A 23,976-nucleotide genomic window follows, 5' to 3' on the forward strand; every position below is an offset into this window, starting at 1 on the left:
TAACGCTTCCTTTTATGAGGACATTGAGATGCTTCAGCCTGAGCAGCACAGAGTCTGGCCTTCTGCTACGACAGACCTGCTGGGCTCAAGCTTTTTCTTTCACTGGGAAATGCAGCTGACAGTCTTGCCCCACGTAACTCTCTGAAACAGAGCTTTATTATTTTCCAATTTGACACACAGAAACAAAATGGCATCGGCTTAGGTGATGGCTGACACTTTTTTGAGTGATACTCATACATCACAACATTCAATAAAAGGACTAAGCTGACCCAAATGCAGGAACGGGCAAAAGTAAACATCAGGCTTGTTCATTCATTTCAGGTTACAACCTTTCAGAGGCTGACGGTCTCCAAGCAACAGTAGACTCAGCTAGCACAAATCATCCACTAAATTGTTTAAGTATATGAACTCATATTGCTTGGAGAGAGCTAAGAAGCACTCACATAAACTGTTATGATGGTGAACAGTAACACGTTGCCACCGATAAAAAACAGCTTGCAGAATAAAAGCATATCCACAGGCTCAGTGCTTTGAAAAACCATTCCCCAAGCAGCCAAGACAGTCTCTGATATCACAGTTTACTCACACCCAAATCCTTCCACTGGTACAACACCCTAAATAAGACACTGGAGTTAACAGAGCTGTTAACTGTGCATATAAACAGATATTAGTTAAACCTAAATGAATAATCTTTCTTCAAGAAATGGAAGTGGAGATGAGGATTATTTCTCTGAACGTATGCTGTTGCTTATTACTTTGGCAACTTAAAAGGAGTGCAAATTGCTCCTGCACCTCATGGCGTGCAGTTCACCATGTTGGGCTGCAGCTTTGCACCAGCAATTCTGTGAGCTGGAAACAAGCTTGAACCTCTGTTGTTTCTTTTTTCTAATCCTCATTCCAAAGAGATCTTCAAACATATTTTTGTTTATTTTTATCTTTCGGGGTTAATTTTTTGATCTAAGAAGTGAGAGTGGAGAACAGTTATTTGTTTGTACATAAAGCTGTGTGTTAATATAAATGTCTGTATCTAATTTGTTGACCTGAAATCAGAAAAAGGTATCACAGTACTTATTGAAATTAAGCTAGCTACTACCAACTAACTTTACACAGACTTTGTCAGAGCTATGGGATGAACTTTCAACTGGCATTTGGATCAGGTTCGCTTCTGATCCCTTCAGGCAATGCAAAGCAGCAGACAGCAGCTGATGTTCATCACCTGGAAGAGAACTGATCAGCTGCTACAAATTCCCACTTCCCCCTGCTCTCACTGCACCAAGACGGCAGAACTAAAGTAAGACTTCTCAGCGGCCCCCAGCAATCTCTTCTGGACAAGAACATTTGAAAGCAATTGCTTTGGTATAAACCAGAAATCCAGAAACACAGAAATTCATCTGGTCACTCGTGCCCATTTCAGGTGTAAACACCAGCCCAGTCAGCTCCATAGCACAAAGAGCTGCTGCCCAGGCAGGGTTACAATAGAGCCTTGCCCATTGCCTCTCCTTGGAGAGCTCAGGTTCTGCAGAAGCCTTTTGGCCACTTATATCTACACTGATACAGAGAACCTGAAAGCTTCTTCCAAGCAATCTTCAGTCCCATCAATGCACTGTCTACCCAGAAGGTCCCCCTAGCAGCTGTGTATTGAAGTCATCAGCCCCTTGGACAAACCCCCTGACATGGGTCAAAACCACAGCATCTCCTCCTCCCTGCATACTAACAGGAAAACAAAGTTCATCAGCATTCTGAGATTCAGACTCAATTTTTCAAGCCAGCTGAGAAGCAGAAAACAAGCATAATCAGATTGATTCTTCAGTGATAGCAGATGATCATTTGTTATCAACTGTTCTGAGTTGTGTGGACCCCTACCACGCAGATTTCCACTTCAGCACCCTTCCTCCAGCCACACAAACTGCAAGCACTTTGGCTGAAAGTCAGAGCAGTGTCAGTGGTGCAAAAGATACTCTGAAGTGTGTTCTTGCCAGCACAAACTGCTCTTTCAGGGCTCCTGAGCTTGGTAACGGGGACAAAATGAACTTCCTGTTCTTCCACAACTGACACAGCAGATTAAGTGCTGGGAACCGGGAACCACAGCAAACCACCTCAGACTGCACAGCCCACAGGCCAGGAGAAAGCACCATTCAGAAAGAGCTTCGAGCACAGGGCACTGAACGCATCTCTGGCAGATGAATTCCATTCCACTTCATAAGGAGAAGGACCAAAAACTCTTGGAAGATATTTGTGGTTCAGCTTATAAAGCACTTCCATATTCTTTCTAGATCCAAAAATGAGGAAGAAAAAACTGTACCTCTTTGTTTGTTTTTTTCCATAGGAATAATGAATGCCTTTGTTAAATCCTTAAAATCAAGCACTCGGATCTGACCTGTCAAATTATCATCACATAAAAGCATCCCATTCTTCAGCAGAAATAGGCAGAATGCAGAAATTCCAGAGCTCTCTCAGCAGGTATCATCAAGCACCAGCCCAGATTCCCACAGCAAAAACTCAGGGACCACTCCAATGGCTGATACCTGAAGACATTTCATCACCCAAGCAAGTCTGGGATTCTAATTGTTTCAGCATACTGAGAGGACTGAAATGTTTGGAAAGAAGAGCTGTCCAGACATTTTCAGTTGTTATTTACTAAAGTGATAAAACACCTCTAGATCTTGTATATCCTCTGCTAAACTGGGATAATGAGATGAAAAGTAGCTACTGAAAAATGTTTTTTTTTTTCACCCCACACTACTGGAAATCTTTCTTACATATGAACATGAGCTTGGTCTCTTTAGTTCATGTGCTTGTCACTACAAGTTAGACCATTATCACACACCATATCTTAACTCCACACAAAAATGAGACACAGAATGCAATTAAGACTGAATTCTCCCTAATTCACTGTGTCTCACTACTCTCCAGACAATTCTCAGCCTCTGTATATTTTCATGTAAAAATGTGTCCAGGAGATGTTTACATTACCAATCAGGCTTTAATGTTTCCAGTTCAGCGTTTGGTTCTACGCACAGTCCTCACTGCCCCAAAATTTCTTTATTTTAAAGAGATTTGCTTTATATTGAAATAAAACTTCAGAAGTACAATTCAGTGATCTCATCCACTGCAGGGCATGTTTCATGCAAGGCTACAATCTCAAAGACTTATTGAAATACTTTGAATTTTAAATTTCCCTTTGATCTATAGGCTTACTCTTGACCATACAAAAATCATGTGGAAAGGTTTCTTCAATTTCCAGTTTTCTTTGGTGCCTGATTTCGCAATTGTCAGGCCACTTCCTGGGGTAAGTGGTGACTATACCAAATGTAACTATCATCCTAAAGCCAACTCTCAATTCTTTGGCAGAAAGAAAGCTAGGCTCTTCAACAACACACTCCATTGATGCCACAAGAAGATTTGGCACCAGGGCTCTCTCTTATCTATCATGCAAACATCACATTTCCTGCACCATTTTCCACATCCTGCTTACACATCACCAAATAATACATTTTTTTCACATCAGCTTTGACTTCTGCAGCCCCTCAACTCCAGCATTTCCAAAGACACGATACAATGTCTGAAATAACGTAACCATGCAACGATGGTACCAGTCATTCATTTTTCCCCACCTCCTATGTACTGTCTCACTTCTAAACTCTGCACCTGCCTGATGAGACTAGAAAACTTGATCTTGCTGCTGTGAGAGGAAGTTACACTTTAAGACAATTGCAAGAGCCAATTACTTCCCCAAATTCTCCTTGGGAAGTTTCTGGCTGAAGTCCATTCCAGGAAGCCAAACACATTCTTCACGCAGATGATTCAGGGAGTTTTGCATCTTATTCGGAAGGTTTTGCAAATTATGGGAAGGTAATTTCTTTCTCAGCAATCTCATTCCTTGAAATAACCAATCCTTTGATCTTCTGCCTAAGGCAGTATCTGCAGCTAGCCTCCAAAGAGTTCATTTGGATAGGCACATCATCTCATTTCACCTTGGAAATGGCATTACTACAGTAACCAAAAATTATCTGCAACATCACTTCTAAAGTCCACAAGACTTACTGACTACTGAACTCTAAAGAAAAAATCTGAGATGCTGTCAAGTATTTTCTTGATCATTTATTCACTACCATTTATTCATGATTTTTTTTTTTTAATAGATTCTTGTTTTCTTGGACACAGAAGAAATCAAACAGTAGAAGTTTCTTTGACTACAGTTTTTAGAGAGGACAGTGCTCAATTGCACTCATTTTCATTTTCCTTGGGACAATGTAGCAGGCATTCTTTTCCTATAACTGAGTTTTTATTCTTGTTCTTTGCAGTTCTATGCACTTGGGCATATATAGTCTGCCCAATCAGTGTTGAATTTCTTTCCATGAAAAGCATTGACCAAGCTTCTAGGGTCACAAAACTCAGCTTTTACTCAGCTGTTACTGAGTATACGTGCTTTGGATGATGACTTCTATTGCTTCAGCTATGTCGTTCCATAAAGGAGGAGGATTTTATGTCATAATTCAATGCCAAATGAAGAGCAGGAATTATACTCACTAGTTTCAGTGAGGCTGCACCCAACATATGAGGCACAACAATAACGCCAACAAGTGTAAAACTCTTTTTAATTCACAATTTTGTCATGTGATAAAGCTCATTCTGAGTTTTTAGATACATACTTTAAAAAGTTTGACACATGGAAACAGTAATGAACCAATCAGTTTTGTCACAGCTGGCTTTCTCCAAGGTTTACCATGAGATAAGCAAACAAACAAACAAACAAAAAGCAATTTAGCATTGAATATCTTACCAGATCAACATTTATAAAACAGAGTGGCAACCCAGAACTTGAAGTTTTGTGTTATACATGACAATTTGTTAACAACCTTGTGTAAGTCATTCCTCTGCTTGTGCCCCATCTCTTATTACAACGATACCCTTTAAAAACACTGCAGATCTACAGGGGAAAATCCAGACCAGCACTGTGTCTCTTCCAGCCCTACTGAAGTATAACAACTGTGCGAGGCAGAGCTTAATCACAGTGAACAGTTTAATCTGCCACAGAAAGGAAACAGACAGGTGAAATGGTCCCAAGGCCAGGAGTTTGACTCCACCACCCCAATGTGCAACATTGCTTCCAGTGAAGTATAACAGAACTTTACATGTTTTACTATGTCCTGCGTACTACTAGATAGGGAAAAATAAATAAATCTTGCAGTAATCGGTCTTTACATTCACTGGCAGAAAAACCTGTTCAACTACAAAAGTTAATACAGACAGGACTTGATGCCTGCCAGGTCCTGACCTTGTTTTTTTTGCAAGCAATGCCATCACTACACGTAAACCAAGCTCACCTCTAGCCTGAATCCTTCAGTTGCCCAGGTTGCAAAGCGGTGCTTCTAAATGATTTAATGGCCAAATTCTCATTTATCCTCAAGTCATGCTAGAGAGGTCGCCAGGGAAGCAGAAATCTCAACTTGGATATTGTTCAATTGGTATCCTGTTATTAATTGTTCCACAACGTATTTGCCTTTTTTAAGCCTACAGATGTTCAGGTGTAGGGCCTTCTGTCATTGACCTTGGCTCCTATTTTGTAACTGTCAACTACACCTATGGAAATGAATTGTTACCTGTTCACTTAAAAATAAAAAAATCAATAACCACTAAGTTCTGTATGTTTTGTACTTTTATCACCTAAAAGCTATTTTTTTTCTCTGTATTCTAATAGACTTTATAAACAGCATGCTAGGACAGCAATGACATGTAATCCTGTATACAAAGATACCTGAAAATTTCATTTGAAGTTTAAATTTTCAGTATTCACTGCAACATTCAACGTTCTGCTGTGACATTAACAAGAAAACCCAAAATATTTATTACAGCAGCTCAATACTTATAATGCCTGTTTAATGTCAGAGCTTAATTTACTAAGTTCTGTCTTTAGTCTGTGAAGCACTACAGGCATCGTCCAACCTAATTTTTACATCAGAAAACCTGATTTCTTCTTCTATATACCAATTTTAAAGCAATGAAATTTCACAGAATTCTTCACTTAGCTTCAACTTTCCATCTATCTGCAGAGTCAAGCTCACTGCACCCTGTTTTTCCAATCTGGGACACGACAACATGAGTGACAGATTGCAAGGTAAGGACATCAAACTAAGCTGAAGCTGAAGAGTAAAAGCTACCTTGGAAGCAAATTATAAACAAAGCCAGAAATTGCCTAAGATGTCAAAGTTAATACTATTAACAGGCAGTTAACCTTTTCCACTTGGCACAGTTGTTTGATTTTTTTTAAATGAAGGAAAAAACATTAACTTACCAAGTAGCCTTACAACTTTTATTCTTCGATCAGAAAAAGTGGAGCTTACTTAGTGATGTATTTTCACATTTTTCACCAGTCGTAACTAGAAAGATCTGCTCCTAGTGTTTTCAAAACTGATAGTCTTAACTCAATCTGTTAGTTTTGTTTACAGCTTTTTTTTTATTTTCTGAACACTAAGAAAATATTAACCAGGCATAAAAGGTGACTGAGAATACTTTAGCAAAGCACACTGATTCAGTTATCTGGAACAACTGCAGGCCCTGTCAAATCTCCAAGTTCAGTCAACTTTAAACGAGATCAACAAGGTCACGCCTAAAGCGGCGCTCCATCTCAGGTGCAGTGAGACCCCCACATGCAAAGCGTGTGCCCTGAGACAAAGACAGAAGAAGGAAATTACTAGTAAACTCGGGACACTTCGTACACATCTTCTGTGTGTGTGTGTGTGACACCATTCGAGGGAGAACAATTCACTTCTGCTTAAATAGAAATTTAGAATGCTCAAAATTCATAGAGCCCTGGGAGTTGGGACTTCACAAATAATCCCAGATATTGCATTCGGATAAAACTATACCTGTCATGTTCAGTACAGCTGCTCCCTACAGCTGACAAGTTAAACTTTCCAAGTAGCATAGCTCGAGATTGAAAAACTACCCAAAATTTCACAGGCAGATATGCTCTAGAGCCAGGTGAAACTCCCCACAGCAAAATGAGACATTTCCTGCAGGTTTCCTTGGTGGTTCATTCCTGCTGGGCTCCAGCTTGCACTTTAGGCAAGGCGAAGAGGTGGGGAGGAATGCTAGCACAAGTAAAGAAAAGAAAAGCCCATAAGCAGAGTTTCTGTCTGTTAATTGTGAGCACTTTGGTGTAAAAGTCTGAAGCTTACTGTGAGTTTCAGCAGCTGTTTTCTTATTCTGCAACTGCATGCTTTCAGCTGCCTCTGCAACACTCATTAACTTACATATGTCAAGCTCAGAAAAAAAAACTGTTTGAAATTCAAACAAACCTCTAAAAGAAAATCAAGATAACAAGTCCAAGCGTTGGATCACAACAAGCTTCTGTATTTTGTGATTCATATGAAAAGCTCCAGTTTCAGGGTTTGTTTTGCTTTTAAGTGACATCGATTTTTATCAGTGAGAGGTCAAAGAAGAAAAGCTTGGTTACTGTTTTAACATTGGCTCCTGCAATAAGTTCAATTTGCAGTGTCAAACGACAACAGCCACACCTCAATACGCTTTTCTAGCCCTCTTCTACCAGGTAATTTCAAATGAATTTCAACCCCATGCCTTTTGTCACATGGTAGCAATCAACCTAAAGGGGCATTTCAATGGACTGTCTTAAACTTGTTATCTGTAAGATAATTCATTAAGTACAGCCTTAATTGCTAAGTGCACATGATGTCCAATGCTTTGGTAACAATTCTGCCATACACTGCAAATATGGAGTGGGACTGCGTCAGTAAGGGCTGAACTTGTGCTTTTAAAGAGAACTGTGTAAGTTAGCATCAGCAATCTTAAAACTGTTCCTCCTATTTCTTATCCTGAGGGACTGATTTTGCAACCCAGTTATTCTCCTAGGGTAGGCAGTACTGTTACACATTTTCCCAAGCAATACCAAGAGCTCTAAAAAAATAAAATCAAATATTCAGTTGACTGAGACCAGACCAGCCTCAGCACAGACTTCCACCATTTGAAACAGCAAACCAAGCAGCAGCAGGCTGCTTGCTTCTATGTGAAATAATCTGAAAATAAATAAGACAATTTGCCAGTAGCTTTCAAAGCTATTTTCCAACAGCGGGAGATACTGCAGATCCCTCAGCAACTGTCCTTCCTGTGTTTCTGTTCACTTCCACTTTCTTTTCAACAGATTCTGCCTGTTGGACCACACTCACTAGTCCCTGCCCCACCACACACACCTAACTGCCCATCCACACAGGGTGCCTGGCTCTTGCTCTTCTGACTTCTCTACCACCTCACCCTAAGCCAAAGAGCAAAGCTGCGCAGAACCAGCAGAGCAGGAGCTGCTAACTCCAAAGCCATTAGGATGGGATAACGGCCAGGGGCAGCTGCCAGCACAGCCCACAGCATCACAGCAGTCCCAGTAAGATCATTTCCCATCTCAGTGCCTCCAAAAGCCAGGCTAACATTAAGAGGAGCAGAAGAAGAGGAGTCTGCCATACAGGAGGAGGAGCAGGCCTCACGGCTGCACTGCCACTCTAGGCAGCTCTCCACACGGTTCTGTAGGATCTTTCTTCACCAAAAGTCAGGGATAACCAATAAGTTTTTACTTATCCTGCTCACAGAAATGTTCCTGCTGTTTCATCTGAAGCTTTCCACACAAAGAAGTTCATCCCCAGGCACGTCTCCCTCAGTAGTAGAAGAAGTCAAGGCACAGCACCACTGCAAACAGTGGGATCCAGGGCACGCGATGGGCAAAGTCTGCACATGAGTGTACATGTGGAACTGGCTGTTCAGTACTTAAATGGAATCAGATTTAAAATAACGTAAGTGAAGGTTTGAAAGAATCAGTCGTAATGACTCTGTAACACATTAAAATACTCATCTTCAAATAAGTGACAAAATAAAACACAGACAAGGAAACAAAGCAAAATCCTGACCGATCCATTTCCTTTCCTCATTTTTTCTGTGAACAGCCTTCATCGAGTGCATCACAGTCACACCTGAATTCCGTTGCTCCTCTCTTCATACAAGAAGAAACAGGCTCTTCAGCACAAGCAGACGCCAGACCCCGACGTGCACCAGGGGCAGACCCAGCAGCTGTGGGCCCATGGCTCACCACATAGCTCAGCAGTACCTATGCCATTGGCACTGTGGAATGTGAGGCCCAGTGCAATGCCAGCTGCCCACAGGTGTGAGTGCCCCTGATCAGAGCAATTGTAGATGGAGCCCACCCTTCCTTCTGGGCCACTTTCAAAACATAGGGTGCCCCTGATTGGTTGTGCTGAGCTAAGCCTCTCATTACGCAGAAGGCAGCTCAATACAGCTTAAAGTCATACAAGTTGTTAAACAATCTTCCCTCTTTACTGACTGCTTCCCATACAGTCCTGTCAAGAAATGCAGAAGCTGTAACAGCCACACCAGTCGTCTCCACTTAAAATTAAGTCTTCTTTTATTTCTATCAGCACACGCAGCTTAGGGGTAAACTCACTTTTACTTTAAATCAATTGGTTCTTTCCCTACGCTCATTTCACTCTCCGCTTCTGTTTGTCCTTTGATAATGAACTCTTTGAACCAAGGATATTACGTTTCAGCATATAGCCTCATTAATCATAAGGCTGTAATTAAAGCTACTCCTGCACTCCTTCACACTCAAGCTGTGCTCTGTGTGCAGGCAGCATGCCTGGAAGAAGCTGCCTCCCCCAGGATCCTTACTTGCAGCATTCCCACAAGAGTGCTTTGTGGGAAGCCCCGTGCCATTGTTTATTTAAAGGCAGCACTGCTGTTTGGGATGAGCATCAAAATAAGTTCATTACAAGCAGCAAAGTTGGAGCAGGGCCCAGTTGTTAATGCGAGGGGATAATTGCAGAGGAGATGAGCTTTGATATATGTATTGAAATGCAAGGCAGGCGAGACACAGATTTGTATGTATATATTTCTGCTTATGTGGTATTTATTATATAGTCAATGAAGATATTTAATAATGTATATAATATAGCTCATGCATTAAAAAGTTATCACAGAAAAAAAATACACAGTGTAGCTGCCAAGTGGCCCATAACGAGCCAATTTGTGTTCTCGGTTACATCAGCAGACATGGAAAGCAGCTGCAGAATTCAGACTGGTACTTTCGCACTAGGATGATAACAAAGAGAAGGTAATTTTGAAAATGCTATGCCTGCAAAGCAGAAAAGATATTAAGACACGGAATCAAAGTGACAAGTTTCTTCAGGAGGATAAGGCACCTCTGTAACAAAACACAGCAGTGCTTCTGCTCACAGGAAAGAGGAAATTCATCTTCCCTCCTACTCCACATATTACTATGTTCTGTATGTATCAGAATTAAATTACGGTGATTCCAGTTATGCCACTTTCACTTTCTTCAGGCTTTTTATTCTCTCCCGACTAATTACATTTTGTTAGCTGGCAAAAGAAAGAAAAATTTGCCGTTAATTAAAGGACATATACAGTGCTCCTCAACCAAAGCTTACCATTTCAGGCAGTATAAGAGAAGGATGGAAAAAAAAAAGTTCACTTAAGAAAATACTACACTGGCGTGTTGTAGCATCATCAGTAACTACATCTTTTCTCTTAGCATCATTTCTGAGGCCAATAAGACAACATATTTTTAAAGTTGTTGTGAGTTTTTTTTGTGGTTTTTTTTGTTTTTTTAATGATAAGAGTAGTTGAGTAGCACTGGAACAGGTTGCCCAGAGAGGTGGTGGATGCCTCATCCCTGTAGACAACGAAGGTCGGGCTGGATGGGACTCTGAGCAACCTCAACTAGCTGTGGATAACTCACTTTACGAGAGTTGGACTAGATGACCTTTAAAGGTCCCTTCCAACTCAAACAACTCTATGGATCTGTTATTCTATTTTAGCCTTTGTGGTATTTCCAATAATTTGGTTTATACTGCTCACTTTCTAATTCAACTCATCTCTTCACAAAACGTGACTGATGCTGTCAGCATCAAGTCCAAATTTAGTAAGACATCTAATGCACTAAAGCCTAGTGGCAGAACCTAATAAAACTGTGATACTCATTTTGAGTTAATTAAAAAAAAAAGTTCAGTCAAGTGAGAGAGGCTGCCTGGGACAAATGAGCGCTAAACTCAAGAAAACGAGCTGGGAGTTGGATTTGATGATCCTTTCCAGCTCAGGATATTCTATGATTCTATGAAATCACAGATTCTTTTTGCTGCTCATTAGAAATGCTCGCACCACCCAGCAGGCAGCCCCCCCCGCGTCCCCCATTAACCACACTCAATGAGGTCTCCATGGCCCCACACCGCAGCAGCTGTGCAGAGGTGAGCCAGAAACACAGCTTCTCACAGTGACCGGCAGCCCCATTGTCAAACTTCCCAGAAGCTGATGCTGGCTTTTGTGGATATTTACTGCTTTTCCGCCTCCCCAACTGAGAACATATTTTCCTCTCATTGTACAGAAAGGTGATTAGCGGTAGCTCCAATTCCCAGCACACATCAGTGCCCACACTTACTGCCAAAGCACTGGGAAGGTGGTCCCAAGGCTCAGACACCACTATAAGAGAACCCGTGATACCTGGATCCATCACCTGGCTCTGCCACATACTGCCTCTAGGACATAAAACCTCACACTGTGCAGGAGCTGAGATACTCTTAGAATGTAAAAATGAGAGAGAAAAAAACTGCTATTAGCGTTATTCGGTAATCCAATATAAAACCTATTTTGAAATGGCAGAAAAATTACCCGTGGGTGCAAATTCCTTTTCCCAAACACTGTGAAGGATGAACAGTTTGTATACACAGAAGCATTCCCCTTTTTAAAAAAGGAGAAAAAGAAACAACTCAAACCTTTGGGACTGGAAAAGTCAGATTACACATCACCAGCATCTCAGAGCAGCACCCAGATCAAGAATAAACCCAAACTCAAACAAAAAGCGCAGGCAACTGCTTGGACCTCTGTACCTCAGGTATCTGAAGCCTGCAGCATCCAACAGAGAATGCTGAGCTTTAAAACCCTCTCCAAGATGTCCCAGAAGTTTCTGTTCACTTGGATCTACAGCCTGCAACATCCTTCTGAAGACAGGCATTCATGCCTCTTCTTCAAAACCTCACCACCACACAACCCTATTCTACAGATTAAAAAAAGAGGAAGAGTTAGGAGCACGCTGCCTCACTTCCCTGCCCCTGCCCCCAGCCAGCACTGACTCGAGACGCGGAAGAGACATTCAGTTTCCTCTTCTGACTATGGGATCACATCTGACAGCAGAGCCTTTGCTCTGTGTTTCACTCAACAGCTGTTTATAGTAAACAGAACAAAAGTCCTGCGCCAAGGACAAGGGAAGGCAGGTTTCTCTCAGCCCAGAGAAGTGCCCAGCCTTTTGGGTCCCACTCCCAGAACCTCGCTGCCACAGCAACTCCCAAAACTTTCTTTTGCAGCCAGAGGTGTGCAGAGGCACTGCTGACTTCGCAGCTCCCCCGGGCATGCTCATCTGGACACAGGGCAAGGAGTCCTGGTCCCCAGATGCCAAACAAGGGAGGACCACCAATCCTCCTCCCTTCTCAGCAGAATGGTTCCCATGCTCATGCTCCAGCAGGTATTAAGCAGAGCCTAAGCTCAATCTGCACAGCTCAAATTCATCTTTCCTTTGGATTTAAGTTTCATGAAGAAAACTGAGCACATGACCATTTCTGCATCAGCAAGCAAGCAAAAAGTACTCCACTATGCACGAAACCCAGCCTTTGCATGGATCTTCACCTCAGTCCTAATCTGTTTGAATAATGCCACTTATACATGGGTCTCCCCAGCCTGGAGAGGTGCTGTGCGCAGCTTTTTACCTTATTTATAGCGTGGCCTCACTCATGCTTTGTTTAAGAAACAATTAGCCTTTGACAGCTTAAAATAAACAGCACTCTTTCCCTGCTACAGAGCTACTAGATTCAAGCTGGATTTAAAGTTCTTGCAGCTACAGGAGATTGATGGACTGCAGAGTGCGAGCTTCAAGCTGGTTTGCCCTCCTCTCCCTGACCTTGGCAAGATGGGGACATCTCCACACATGTGCTGGCAGAGCAGAGGACCTGCAGTAAGCAGTCCAGCCACAGATGCACAGCAAATGTGCTGCTGGGCAAAGCTCTCTCCTGGACTTACTGGCGCTTTCTTCCCCGGACTAAATGGTGTTTGCCTCTTGCCTGGCTGCAGCCAGCCCAAAAGCAGTGATTGCGCTAGCTGGCACAGGTAACAGCACCTGGCAGCACCTTCAGTGTCTGCTCAACTCCTGCACCACTAGCAGAGGGTCAGCGCTCCCACTTAGAGGGCATGGGAGTATTCCACTGGCAGCTTCGCTTGTCCTTTGGGGCCTTCAAGCTCCTCAGCTCCAAACCACAGCCATCTTTGGATGCTGAGGAGCTGCCAGAGCTGCCTTGTGTTCTTGAAGCCCTGAAGGAGAGAGACACACAGATATCCTGCCTCATCCTGGAGGTGTCCTCCAGCAGGGTCAGCTTGCTTTTACTACAGGAAAACCTGGAGAGGTGTTAGTGAGGGTGTTAGCTTAGGCTCAGTAACTTCTCCTGCAGAAGAGTTCCCCTGTACCACAGGCAGACCACAGCCTTGGCTTCCTGTCCATAAAGCTGGGGTGAATGCTCTGCCCTGGCTCCTGGGGACAACAGGCTCAGCAGCCATGAGGTAACTGAATGCAACAGTGAGACAGAGACCAGCTACTCAACAACAAACCATGCCGACACAGAAGCAAGGGCTACAGGAATAAAAAACAATAGCCAGTGGTTAGCAGCTGCAGAAAGCAAACATTTTCAGACAGGATTTAAAATTACAAGAGTCAGCAAAACAAAAGGAGATGTGAGACACGATACAGACAGTCACAGATAGAAAAGGCATGAAATTAACAAATAGAGGAACAAATCATAGAAAAATGTTTGTTAACGTGAAATGATCGCATGCAAGGATAGGAAAAATAGAAAAAATATAGATGACAATGAGCGCTGGCTTCCTTCCCTGCTGTGGTAAGGGTACCACAGCAGGTACCCCCACAGTCACTGCTACTATCCTAACACTGCCCTCAATCATAGCCCCACTGTCAGGCCTCAAGGGCACCAGCAGCTCAGTGACAAGAGCCGCGCACACCTCATGAACCAAGGGTTGACTTCAGTATGGAGTGCATTTGCTTAACTGTAGTTCTGAAGGTACAGTCTGACAAGCAAAAACTGCTGTTAAACCTGGGCTTGAGCTGCCTCGTGGACTGAATGGCTTTGATCCACCCCATCAGCACGCAGTTCGGGCATGCTCAGGGACACGCTCACCTTGGCCATGGCACCCAGGCACTGGGACCCTACATCAGGGGGATCCCCCACCCAGGGCTGTTGCTGCAGCCACACTGTGCCACGGGTAAAGAACAAGATGGGTGCGCTCCTGGAGGCACATCCCCGTGTGGGATCCCAAGGGGCCATAAGAACACACACAGAACCCCAAGCAAGCAGGAGAGAGGCAGCACTGCATCTTTCCATTCTGTACAGAGGAAACGCAGCTCGTGGAAGCAGCATCCCCGCGGCACGGAGTATCTGATTACGAGTGGCTGTTTATCGCCCACCTCAGGGAAGACGCCGCCGGAACACAAACGAGGAGGGGCACGCCGTTCAACTAAAGACCAGCAAAGCGCTCTCAAGTTTTTGTCCTTTCTCACCTTTGCAGCGAATCACGCTCATACCAAAATTAAAAATAATAATAGTTAGAAATAAGTCAATAAATAAATAAATAAGAAGCACAGCAGCCGCGGCCGCGAGCACGAGGCACTCGGGCCGGGACGCTCCGGGTGTGCTGCGCCGGACAGAGCCGAGCCGAACCGAACCGAGCCGAGCCGGCTGCACGGAGCCGGGCCGGGCCGCCGGCGCTCCCCGCTGCCCCTCTCCTCCTCCGCACTTCCTACTTTCCCCGCTCCGCCAAGCGCCGCGCCGGGCTGGCAGCGCGCTCCGCCGGCCGCTTCCTGTGCCGCCGCCCGCCCCGCACTCACCCCAGGGTGCTGATGAAGCCGTTGACGGAGCCCTCGGCGTAAAGGGACACGATGTCCCCGATGTACAGAAAGCTGGACATTTTCTCAGACATTTTGCCTCATTCTCCGTTCATCTCGCGCTCCGCCACCACCCCCGCCCTCCTCGAAGCCAAACGACACCGGGGGAGCGCGGCGGAACGGCGGCGAGCGCGGGCCCGGCCGCGGCTCCTGCGGCGCTGACAGGAGCGCGGCGCCGCTGCCCCCCGCCGCCCGCCCCGCGCCGCCTCCCGACCGCCTCCCGCCCCTCGCGGCGGCCCGCCCCGGCCTCCCCGCATGGCCGCCCGCCGGGCCCGGGGCAGAGCGGGGCCTGGGGCCGAGGTGCAAGGCTGCCCTGGCACAGGAAAGGCGCCCGGCGCGTTGCTGCTGGGGCTTGGTGGCGTGCTTACTTTTGTGGCTCAAACTTTAGGAAGGCGAATTCTTGCACCCGTATTTTCCCTACAACTCTAATTGCAGGCATGCACACCAGCAGCGCCGGTCAGCCGCCGTGTTTTTTCAACAGATAGCTGGGAACTATGAAGAAACAACAGTTCACGCTGCTCAAGTAGCCTGGCCAAATACTGTTCGTGAACACTAAAAGTATAAATCTGGTTGCAGGAACAAGCAGGTTGCCGCAAAATGAGGACTAAGCTGAGAGCACGACGCTTGTATTTCATGTCCCACACTCACAGATTCCAGCCTTATCTCACTTCTACTCCGAGCAAATATTCTTGGCACCAGAAATGCTGAGTCTTGACGTTCAAGTTAGGAAAAAAAAAAAGAGAGAAAGTTCTACCATCTAGCCTGCCCATCATGCTATTCTATTATCCCTGTTGCTCCCCTATGCTGAACATTCCAAATTAGTCTCCTTTTTGTATCCAGCAGCATGCAGAGCCACTATCAATGCCATCCAAGACCTGAGCCTGCATTCTGCCTATGGAAATACACGTGAGCACATAGGTCCTAAGTCTTACGGCTTCCCAGGTTCCCTCAGTCTCCTGGAATAATTACAATGATTAAAATGTTTCAAGGAAAGAAACAGAACTTCTTATCTTCAGGATACCAGGTGAGGTGCCCTGTACAAGCCAAGCAGTTGGCTGGGGTCACCCAGGACAGAAAGGACCAAGGAAATCCTTGAGCATGAGAATGGTGGCAGAGCAGTGTGAAAGGGTGACAGTCTCAGGCTTTGGGGACAACAACCTGAGCAGTAGGTGCCAGCCCACTGACAGCAGCAGTGGCGACACAAGAAGGCTCCAGGGAGACCTCATTGTGGCCTTTCAATACTTTGAAGGGAGCACGTAAACAGGAGGGGGAACGACTGTTTAAATGGGAATAGTGATAGGACAAGGAGGAATGGTTTAAAACTAAGAAAGGGAAGGTTTAGGTTAGATATTAGGAGGAAATTTTTCACACAGAGGGTGGTGACACACTGGAACAGGTTGCCCAAGGAGGTTGTGGATGCCCCATCCCTGGAGGCATTCAAGGCCAGGCTGGATGTGGCTCTGGGCAGCCTGGTCTGGTGGTTGGCGACTCTGCACATAGCAGGGGGGTTGAAACTAGATGGTCATTGTGGTCCTTTTCAACGCAGGCCATTCTGTGATTCTGTGAGGGCTGCTGCCCAGATGGGGTGACGCAGGAGAGGCCAGAATCACACCACCCATGTAAATGTCCACTGGTAGCTCATACACACAGACTGTCAGTAGGGCTTGGGGACAATATACCTTGGCTGTGCCCCAACAGTTGTGCATGTATGTGGGATAACTGAGTTCTATCTAGCATTACAAGAGAATCATTGTAGGAAATTTTTAGCATGTACTTTGCGTGGCAAAGCTCAGACTGACAGGAGCCCTATAACTCCTCATCTTCTGCCTCTTTTCTTCCTGGTATGCCAGGGCTAGGCTGCATTCTGCTGCATCCTGCTGCATCCCTCCAACCTTACTCAGCTAGAATGCATTTACCACCAAAAGCTGTTACCACCTCCTAGCCCTCTGGTGATAAATCTTGATCCAGTTCTGAGCAGTGATGGCTATTAGCTAGAAATGAGCTCTATGAAAACAGCAGGTTTTTCCCTCTGTGGGAAAAAGCAGTCGGATTCAAAAGGCAGTCAAGTATTTGAGCAAATGCTTTATTTTAAACCCATATCATTGAAACAGTCCAACAATCTCAGTGAAGTTAGTAGATTTACATAATAATAATAAGCAAGCACTTTCGTGCTTTCCTTAAGTAAGTCTAAAACTGGTGTGCAGTGGAGCCCTTGCTGATCATCTCCTTGCAGACAGGAAACTTCAGCTTGACAAATGCTTCTCCAGCATTTTCAACAAGCATTAAGCCTACTTTATTTAAAGTAATGTTCGTGTCTCACTGAGTGTTAGTTTTATGAAGATAATATCTATCTGGAAACATTTTATTAAGATGAAAGAGATTTTGTCATAACAAAGTATACATAGAAAAAAAATAAAGTGTGGTCAGAGATTGTAAATGGAACATTGCTAAATTTGTCTGGAGCAGAAATAAACCAAATTGGTTTATCGGTATAAATATTTCTACTTCTGTTTCTAACCTTGCAGTTAGTTGCAGAGCAAAGGTGAGACTCTTTAGTCATGAAATTGGACCAGCTGAATGAATGGCTGTATGGAATTTCTCAAGGCCCACACCACATCTTTATCCACATTTCTGTGATTTAGAGATAAAGCTGGACAATCACAGGGTGATTGTGGGGTCAATGGATCTATGTCCAGGTGAATGAGGTAGTGGTTGGACTTGATGATCTTTAAGGTCTTTTCCAACCTGAGCAATTCTGTGGTTCTATGACTGCGTCTGCCAAGGGCCCATCTTGAGACCCCTTCTGCAGTACTACATCCAGGCCTGGGACCCCCAGCACAATAATGGGTCTAGAGGAGGCCACAAGGATGCCTCCCCTGTGAGAAAAGGTTGAGGGAGTTGGGCCTGTTCATCCTGAAGAAGAAAAGGCTCTGGGGAGACCTCATTGCACCTTTTAGTACTAAAAAGGAGCTTATAATCAAGAGGAAGACCAACATTTCACACAGCAATAGAACAAGGGAGAATGGTTTTAGAGTAAAAGAGGGGAGATTCAGATTAGAAATGAAGAGATAATTCTTTACACAGAGGGTAGTGAGGCACTGGCACAGGCTGCCCAGCTGTGGATGCCTCGTCCCTGGAGAAGAATCAATGCCAGAGTGGATGGAGCCTTGGGGTGCCTGATCTAACAGGTGGCAATCCCATCCATAGCAGGGCAGGGTGAACTGGGTTATCTTCAAAGTCCCTTCCAAACCAAACCGTTCTGTGAAATGGTATATGCTTTCTGATTGTTATCTCCAGTAATCTTTTGTCCCAGGTTGTGCATACAGGCTTCTCCATTCAAAAGTACCCAGCTGCAGAAATCACTGCCTGATGCTGATGTATTGCCTCTGTGCAAACTCTGCTCTCTGTCATGGAAATGAAGAAATCTTCTTTATTCAACTTTCATTTAAAGCCTATTACTTATTTTCAGATAATCTATTTTTAGTGACTTTTGAAGCAGTGCTCTTAAATTAAATCTGTTTTTAAATACTTGACTTTTTTTTTTAAATAAAGGGAAGTCTTATCATGATCTCTGCATCCTTGATTTTGCTGTTCACAGCAGTGCTGAGGCACAGAGGAGCAGCAGTTTATCCAAAGAAAAGTCAATAAAAGTACCCTATTGCAGCATTTGAATATCTGCTGTAGATGTGCAAATGCACTACACTGAAATTACTTTTAACTCAAATAAAGTAAAGAAATACATCATCATTTAGATAGGCTGACATGTTCTTAAGACATGAAGGGTAGAAAAGAAATAAAAGTACGAAGACTTCTGAATTTCCTGTTCATCTTATACAAACAGAGGAAATCCTGACACTGACCAAGTATTTCACGGATTTGAACGCTGCTTTAAACCTCGCTCCCGTACAACCTCTCTCTTGTATGAGGTTACAGATGTATAGGCCAATTCAATGAGAGCAAACTGGACTAAGGGGGAGGCATATACAACCAGTGTCATTGATGTTTCTTTTCATGAAAGCAGCATATAGTGCTTTCCAGCTGCAGGGGAGCAGTGGGAAGAGAGGAATGCCTTGAACTGTTTCAGTACAATAGCTATAGGTGGAACTAGGCCAAAACCCAGTGTCTTTGGATCTAAAGCCTTGATTTTGTTTCTCATTTTTCTAATGTAAAGAAAAAAAAAAAAAGAACGAACAAAGGTAAGCCCATTGCAGACATTTCAGCATTTAAAACCCAGCTCTGATCTTAGAGCCCAGCAGTAGTTGGAGTACTTTTTATGCCATAATCACAAGCAATGTATAATTACAGCATACTTGAGGAATGTTTGACTTTCAAGGCACCTGATGAAGTTTCTCAAACTGGAGACACCCCATTACCTTGTGGATGATTGTATTTGAGACAGCTTAGATCTTCTTTGAGCACAGAAGCATTTCAAAACATTGGGAAGTATAAAAGAGAGCCTTATTGGCCTAAGAACTGATCAGAGAGAGCCAGAACAGCCTATTTTGACAACACCCACACACAAGAATTGATTTATTGCTGCTAGTGCTTTGTTTTACTTTGCCTATAGCAAACGCCAAGAACTAGATGATTTCTTGATAGTAAGCTAGCTGTGGGCACTCTCTTTGCCTTTCTTCTCCATTATATGAGTTAACTCTTTATGCCATTGTTTGAAACAATCCATTGGTGTTGGTGCCATACAGAATACCAAGCATCTGGTGAAAATTAAAGATTACCGTGGGGGGAAAAATGCCTGACAAAGAGAAATGTGATTTGGTAAAAGAGCAGTCTTGTGAATCATGTAAATTAACTGTATTTGATAGAGATTGTGGAAACGAAACACTCATTGCTGCACTACCCACTTTATTCAACCTGTTGTAGTACAGCTAGGGAGCCGTGGCTAAATTCCTAACACCTAGTTTCACTGGAAAGACTTTTGTGAAAGCAAACATTTTTCCTGACATGAGATGTGGTCCTGAAAGCAAACATCTCTCACAGATGACCTTGTGAGGTTCTTCCGTGGGCACAGGAATGAGCACTGCATCATCACTATCCATGCACACATGCTCACATTATGACATACACATAGGAACAGGGCTGACTTGCCATTTCATACAGCTCAATTTATAGGAGCTAATATATGTGTTAATTCAAGAATTTAAATAATTGCTGGTTTGCCATAATAATCTCTTGAATGAAACTCAGAAATAATGAAAACTGAAGTTACTTGTGAATTAATCGTTTAAGTAGAAAGAGTTTAGATTAAAGAGGCAGCCTGAATACCCTTCAAACCGTGGCACAGTACAACAGCTATGTAAATAAATTTCTGAGAGCTGCTCCAAGCCATTCAATTGAAGATAATTTTACTTGTGATACATTCAAGCCTTTTGAAATAAGTTTTCAACAGTTTCACAACCAAAGTTGTTCATTCATAGGGCCAAATATGAAAGCTCAACTGAAGCAGAAAGTACAGTGTTTCTTTCTTTGAAAACTTCTATCCAGAATGGATGCTTTATTTGGAGAGTTCAGGAAGTTGAAGCGTTGCCTTCTATCAGCTCACAGCCACAGAGCAAGCACCAGGAAGCACACAAAAATGAACTTACTATTCCCGTGTGGATTGTGTGCCAACAGTTACACCAAGTTTGCTTTCAAGCCTTGCAGAACTCACTGCCAGCCCCCGGAGACTTGTTAATTGCGCACTGTCTCCTGGGGTTTCTTTTCTGCTTGGCTGCCTGAAAGCGAAGCCTTCCTCTACAAAGCAAAGAGATAAACACACCTTGTTTGGAATAGTAAATAGCCTCATTTTCAGCTGCCTCTTCTGCTTTTTTCCGTCAGCCCTATCCCACTCCCAACTATGACCTCTCCAACAGCAGAATCAGTGCACCTGCAGAGCACAGTGTCTAATTGCAGAGCCATCTTTAATACTGCATTGTAGGCTGAAAGGCCGACCCTATTACAAGGCGGATACAGCAGAATTACTAGACAACATTTTCCTTAAATGGAAAAGCTGCCTTTGGAAGCTTTGTAATTTAGGACTGCTTAAAAAGCCTTAAGATGTTATGATTGTTTTTTTTTTTTTCCAGTGTTTTTTTTCTTCTATTGAAAATTTGTGGTGTTTTCCTTTTTTTTGTTGATTGGGTTTTTTTGTTTACAATTAAGTACTACTGTTTTGCAAGAAATGCCTCCTTCCACTAAGATAGCAGATACATTACTTTATACACACAATAAATTGAGGTCTCTGCCACCAGTTCATTTATTTGTATTCACCATATGAAAAATTACCAGAGGCGAAAGAAAATTCTTTTTCTTTATTTTGGTCATATAGCTGTCATGAGACTCATCCTTCTTCAACAGTCTTCAGGCCTAGGTCTTCACTCCAAACTTAACATAGCCCTTGGATAAAATATACCAAAAATAGCAGATAAGGGAAGTCTGTGCAAGTCAACAGGCTTCAGGTAGTTAGCATTGCAGACAAGCAATCTAGGGAAATCAGGAGGAGCTAAAATTTAATCAAACAAATAACTCCTCCTCTTCAGCTATCTCTTAAAACATAAAATACCTGATGTGCCTCAGAAATGGGTTAGGAAGCAAGAAAACAGATCACGAAGAATTTTACTTATATTGATTAAATTGTTTAGAAAATGATACAATAGGGAAGTACAGGAAATCCTCTTTGAAAGCATCAGCCACCATTATCTTACTTATGACGGGCATGTTGCTTTTCATTTGAAGTCTTCAGAAGTCTCTTTGACTTGTATCAATCCCAACTGCAAATTACTGTCCAGTACGTTATGGAAGTATTTAACTAGTACAAACAAGTGAGGAGTTTGGGACGTTAAGTAGGTAGGAAGCCTTTGAGGCTAAGATTTGAGGTTCCTGCTAGCTGTATTTCAATCTGATGAAGGAAATGCTCCATATGGATGCATTCTGTAACACAATGGAAAGCAAAGCAATGACAGCATAGTCTTAAACTACAGCAAGGAAGGATTTGGTCAAATGCAAGAGCTTATAGGGATTAGATTAGATTAGAATAAAATAAAATAAAATAAAATAAAATAAAATAAAATAAAATAAAATAAAATAAAATAAAATAAAATAAAATAAAATAAAATAAAATAAAATAAAATAAAATAAAATAAAAAGAAGAAGCTGCTTATCTTCAGAAGGCTGGAAAGGGGAGCTCCTGGCTCCTCCCCTTCTGGTCACTCAAGTACATTGCATGCACGTGATCTTCCCTGGGTTGGACCTGCATTCCCACCAGGTGCTCAAGCACTGGTTCAAGCCATGACTTAGAACTTCTACCACATGTTCTCAGCTGATTTCTATCATCTCAGCTCAATTGTGCCCCAGAAATAAGAGTTAAAATAAAAAGAATTAGAAAAAAAAGATTTCATGTATGTATGTAGTATTATGGAGATAATCAAAAACATTACTGCAAGTTTCTATCCCCGGACTGGAAACTCTCCTATTCTATAGGCCCAGAATGCAGTGGGTTGAACCATAAAGCTTGTCAGCTGAATAATGAACAACTAAATTTTAACTGCAACTTATTAAAAAAAAAAAAAGAAAAAATGAAAGAAAAACACATGGAAATGCCCGAGCTGCCTTTTCATTTTACACGCCTAGTACGTTTGCCTCTGACTGTCACACTTCAATATTTGCCATTTTGCTGAAGATATGTCCTGAGTCACAAAGCAGATACTGCCAAAAGAAGTCTGCATTAGGTCTGTGCCTTTTCTCTTAACAGTTGTCAATTTTTTTTTGCTTTTTTTTTTCTTTCCTTTTGTTTTTTTAATTTGTTCTTCATTTTGATGTCTTCCTTAAATGTTATAATGCATCTGAATCCTGAAAGGCTGAGGCATGCAATTTCACTTCCTCTAATGTCATAATACTGACAGGGATAAATGTTGTGCACATTCAAAAAAATCCCATTTCAGTGCTATAAAAAAATTGGATCAGTGAAATAACCTCCTATTTCTCGGTAGCTCTTGAAAGATGCTTTGCATCTTATACTACTTGAACTTAGGAAATTAGATTTTAGCTAACATGTAGGCAACCACAAAGGAGTGCATTAAAAAAGCAGAACCGTTACCCTGACTCCATTCTGTTTGTCTGAAATAAAGAAAAGTTAGCAGCAGGGAAGATAAGCTATCGTACTAATGAGAAGGATTTTGCTTTTTAAGTGCACACAATAATTGCATGTTGTTAACATGTCCTAGGCAAAGAAAGAATTGGAATTAGCTAATAAGAAAAAAATTTAAAAACATACACAAATGTGTTTAGCGTGAGACTTGGATATCTTGATGGCGCTGCCTCAGTAAACTGCAGTATTATTAAAATGCTGGCTGAAAGCAGATGGGAAACATAAAAGTCACACCTGTTATGTGACATCAGCAGAGTTAGCACCTCTGTTTCACAATCCTGTCTCCACCTGTGAGAACCAGTATCTATTCTTGGCAGGATCCTAAACATACAAAGAGAGGTGATTTCTCACTTCTTGAATGTTTGTTGTTCAGTACCTGCAAGTGCTAAGCACTGGCTGCTCCCAAGATGTGTGTCAAGGACAGACGACCACACCAGCACAGGATGGATGGATGATCACCCAAGGCTTGGCTAAACTTGTTACATTTTTCCAAGGAAATTATGTGTGTAGAGGCTAAAACGTATCTCACATGAAAGAATTGTTGATGTCTATCCATTTCTTAGCACAGTACAGTTTGGTGTCCAAGAACTAGGAGAAAAACATGCTTCCTATGGTAACCAGAGCTTCCAGAAATGCTCTGAACTGTACCTCAGCTACCTGGAGCTATTTTGTGGTTATCTGATGCTGCAAAAGAGGAATGGGCAACTAATTCCATGGATGCAGCATAATGGAACAGTGTCATTCAATAGGAGCTCACTGTATGGGAACTGCAAACGCAGAACAGTCAGCAATAGGAGCTTTACAT

General features: G+C 42.9%; 1 protein-coding gene across 5 annotated transcripts in view; it reads right to left on the reverse strand.

Moving 5' to 3' along the window:
- The window catches only part of ITPR2 (inositol 1,4,5-trisphosphate receptor type 2), a 263,254-nt gene extending 248,039 nt beyond the window's left edge, over positions 1-15,215 (reverse strand). For all 5 annotated transcript variants that reach the window (XM_090146695.1, XM_031597173.2, XM_090146688.1 and 2 more), the window contains exon 1: positions 14,975-15,215. In XM_090146695.1, the coding sequence (XP_090002821.1) occupies positions 14,975-15,066 (92 nt within the window). In that variant the 5' untranslated portion in view covers positions 15,067-15,215. The remainder of the gene's footprint in view (positions 1-14,974) is intronic.
- Between the last annotated feature and the right edge of the window lie 8,761 nt (positions 15,216-23,976).

Source organism: Phasianus colchicus, chromosome 1 (genome assembly GCF_987193195.1).
Source record: "Phasianus colchicus chromosome 1, bPhaCol1.hap1.1, whole genome shotgun sequence".
NCBI lineage: Eukaryota > Metazoa > Chordata > Aves > Galliformes > Phasianidae > Phasianus > Phasianus colchicus.